The 2,447-nt window shown below is 37.8% G+C and overlaps 1 protein-coding gene across 1 annotated transcript; it reads right to left on the reverse strand.

Annotated features, from left to right (window-relative positions):
• Positions 1–213: 213 nt before the first annotated feature.
• LOC134719428 (uncharacterized) lies at positions 214–2,100 on the reverse strand. Its single transcript, XM_063582427.1, has 2 exons — positions 1,767–2,100; positions 214–1,319 (listed from the first exon to the last, which is right to left on the reverse strand). The coding sequence occupies exons 1-2, from the start codon at positions 2,087–2,089 to the stop codon at positions 344–346; spliced, it is 1,299 nt and encodes a 432-aa protein (XP_063438497.1). The 5' UTR covers positions 2,090–2,100; the 3' UTR covers positions 214–343.
• Positions 2,101–2,447: the final 347 nt, after the last annotated feature.

Genomic DNA, 2,447 nt, shown 5'->3' on the forward strand with positions numbered 1-2,447 from the left:
CTTAAATGTCAAAATCATTCTGAAACTCATTTATTGATGCTTATCAAAGTTTGTGTTTAAACTCAACCTATTCTTTATTGCGCGTGTTGGGTCGTTGCCTCTTTGACACATTCCCCGTCTTCACTCATATTCTATCCCTTAAATACCATTCCAAGTACTAGTATTGCAACAAATTTGTATTATAAAGTGTATGTCAAACAAAGTTGGAGTGAATTATTCATTATGATAGAACCTCATTCTGAGATTTTTTATAGTCCTATCTATATCTAAATTTTTATTTTTAAACATTACATCAATTAACACAATACTGATGCATTCAAAACAATCAATGTTTCTGAACCAGTCAAATCATGTTCTCTTGCCAATCTACGGCGCCTGCTTCCGAGTTGAAGTAATTTTTAAGATAGTTCCTTTGATCAATTCCAGCAGCGTTACCAAAAGTTCTCTGATACCCTGGGTCTCCGTCGGTAAGTTGCGCACCTTGTCGCCATTGTCCCTCTATTAAATTATGATTGTTGTCTTCTTCGTCAGCAAACAGTTGTAGATCAGCACGTTTCCTTATCCGAAGTAAGTTATGAAGAGTAGTACAAGACAGTACGATTAAATCTACTGTTTCTGGCAGTTGTTGCATAGTTCCAATCAAAATCTGAAATCTCATGGCAAGAATGCCAAAAGCATTCTCCACAATTCTACGTGCACGGGACAACCTATAGTTAAAGATGCGCTCATCGTGGTCTAAACGTTTTCTTGAATAGGGTTTCATCATCCATGATCGGAGAGGAAATGCGTCATCGCCAATAAGAAAATAAGGAATATCTGTTTCACCATTTGGAAGAGGGGAGGGAGGCGGAAGATCCAAAGTTCCATCTTCTAGCATTGGTCGTAGTTCCGAGTCCCTAAATATCTGGCTATCAGATGCACTTCCGTATGAGCCCACACTCAGCCAAATAAACTTATAATCTGCATCAACTAGAGCCATCATCACTGTAGAGAAGAAATGTTTGTAGTTAAAAAATAACGACCCCGAGTTAGGCGGTTTTCTTATTCTAATGTGCTTCCCATCCAAAGCACCACAAGCGTGTGGAAGGTTCCATATTCTTTCAAAGTCAGATGCTATACGCATCCAATCTTCCGTCGTAATCTCATCCGGCATGACTTCATCTTTGTATGCTAAGTAAATTGCTTCGCAGACTTTAGGCACAAAGAGTGATATGGAGTTCCGGGCAACACGGAAGGCATACATAAGATCAGCATACGTGGAACCGGTAGCCAAATGTCTGAGTGTAACGGCTAACTTCAGTCCTGGTTCAAGTGGTTCCCTGTAACGAGAAATATTTATCTAAACTTACAATGCAATTAAAAGAATATTTTTTGTCGCATAAAAGGTAAACTGGAAATGTGTCATACATTAGAATAACAAAAGACAAGACAGTTTAATATACCCACTTCCATATGAATACGAACGTTATTTGGGGCGTTACTAATACGTACTTTGTTCACTTTGTATTAAATTGAATTATTTAGAAGCAAAGAGCTTAAGGAAAATTTTTTAAAAGATTGTTTTGCTGACCTTTTTACTTAGATATGAATTTCTGAAAAAACAGTTAGTATGGTTTTCTAAACTGACTATATCATGCGGAAAATCCAAGCCTCGTCCTTCGGCACCGTCGGATATTCATATGATATAGTCAGCATACAAAATAAAACTAACTATTATTCTTAATGTACATTTCTGTTTTATTTTGCTTGAAAATTGAAGTACTTACCTGAAAGAGGTAGAGCTTTTTCTGATTGCAGGGGTAATTCTGTCAAGTATCTCCCCAAACAAGTCGGCATCAACTCTTAAAAAGTTTCTGTAACCAGTCGCATCTTCCCGGTTAAGCTCATGCAGGAGTTGGTCATATTGTCCAAACAAAGTTCTTCTGATGAGCCATGGCCTGCACCAAAATCTACGTTGAGTCCGCCTCCTCCTCCTCCTAAAACAAAGAGGAAACAGTTGTTGATTTTCTTCCTCTGCCCTCTGTGCCAGTGGAAGAAGAAGTCGAAGGAAGTTATGGAAGAGTAATAATTTATTTCTCTCGTAAGACATGTCTTGTTACTCCGAATGTTTACATGGATAATAAATGAGACTGTATGGCCGACTATCTATATGAGTGCATGCATTTCCCATTGCAAAAAAAAATAAACATTCGTAAAACACTCGTAACTCAATCGCAAATGTTCGTGGGCTATCGTAAACTATTCGTTAACCAATCGTAAAAACTTGGATCAGATCGTTACCATTCGTATTGTGCTCGCAAAACACTCGTATGCATTCGTTAATTGCTCGTATCTATTCGCAATGAATCGTCTACTGTTATCGTAAAAGCATCGCATTCATTCTTAGTAAATCGTAACCAATCGTAAAGCACTCGCAAATCACTCGTAAAAGTGGTTTATTCGCAAAA

Source organism: Mytilus trossulus, chromosome 5 (genome assembly GCF_036588685.1).
Source record: "Mytilus trossulus isolate FHL-02 chromosome 5, PNRI_Mtr1.1.1.hap1, whole genome shotgun sequence".
Lineage (NCBI taxonomy): Eukaryota > Metazoa > Mollusca > Bivalvia > Mytilida > Mytilidae > Mytilus > Mytilus trossulus.

What these genes read in the sequence shown, in the direction of transcription:
- LOC134719428 (XM_063582427.1), bottom strand. Translation starts at nt 2,089, where the DNA reads ATGTCTTACGAGAGAAATAAATTATTACTCTTCCATAACTTCCTTCGA. An exon ending in AAAAGCTCTACCTCTTTCAG is followed by an intron (nt 1,320 to 1,766) that starts GTAAGTACTTCA and finishes TTCTCGTTACAG; the next exon opens with GGAACCACTTGAACCAGGAC.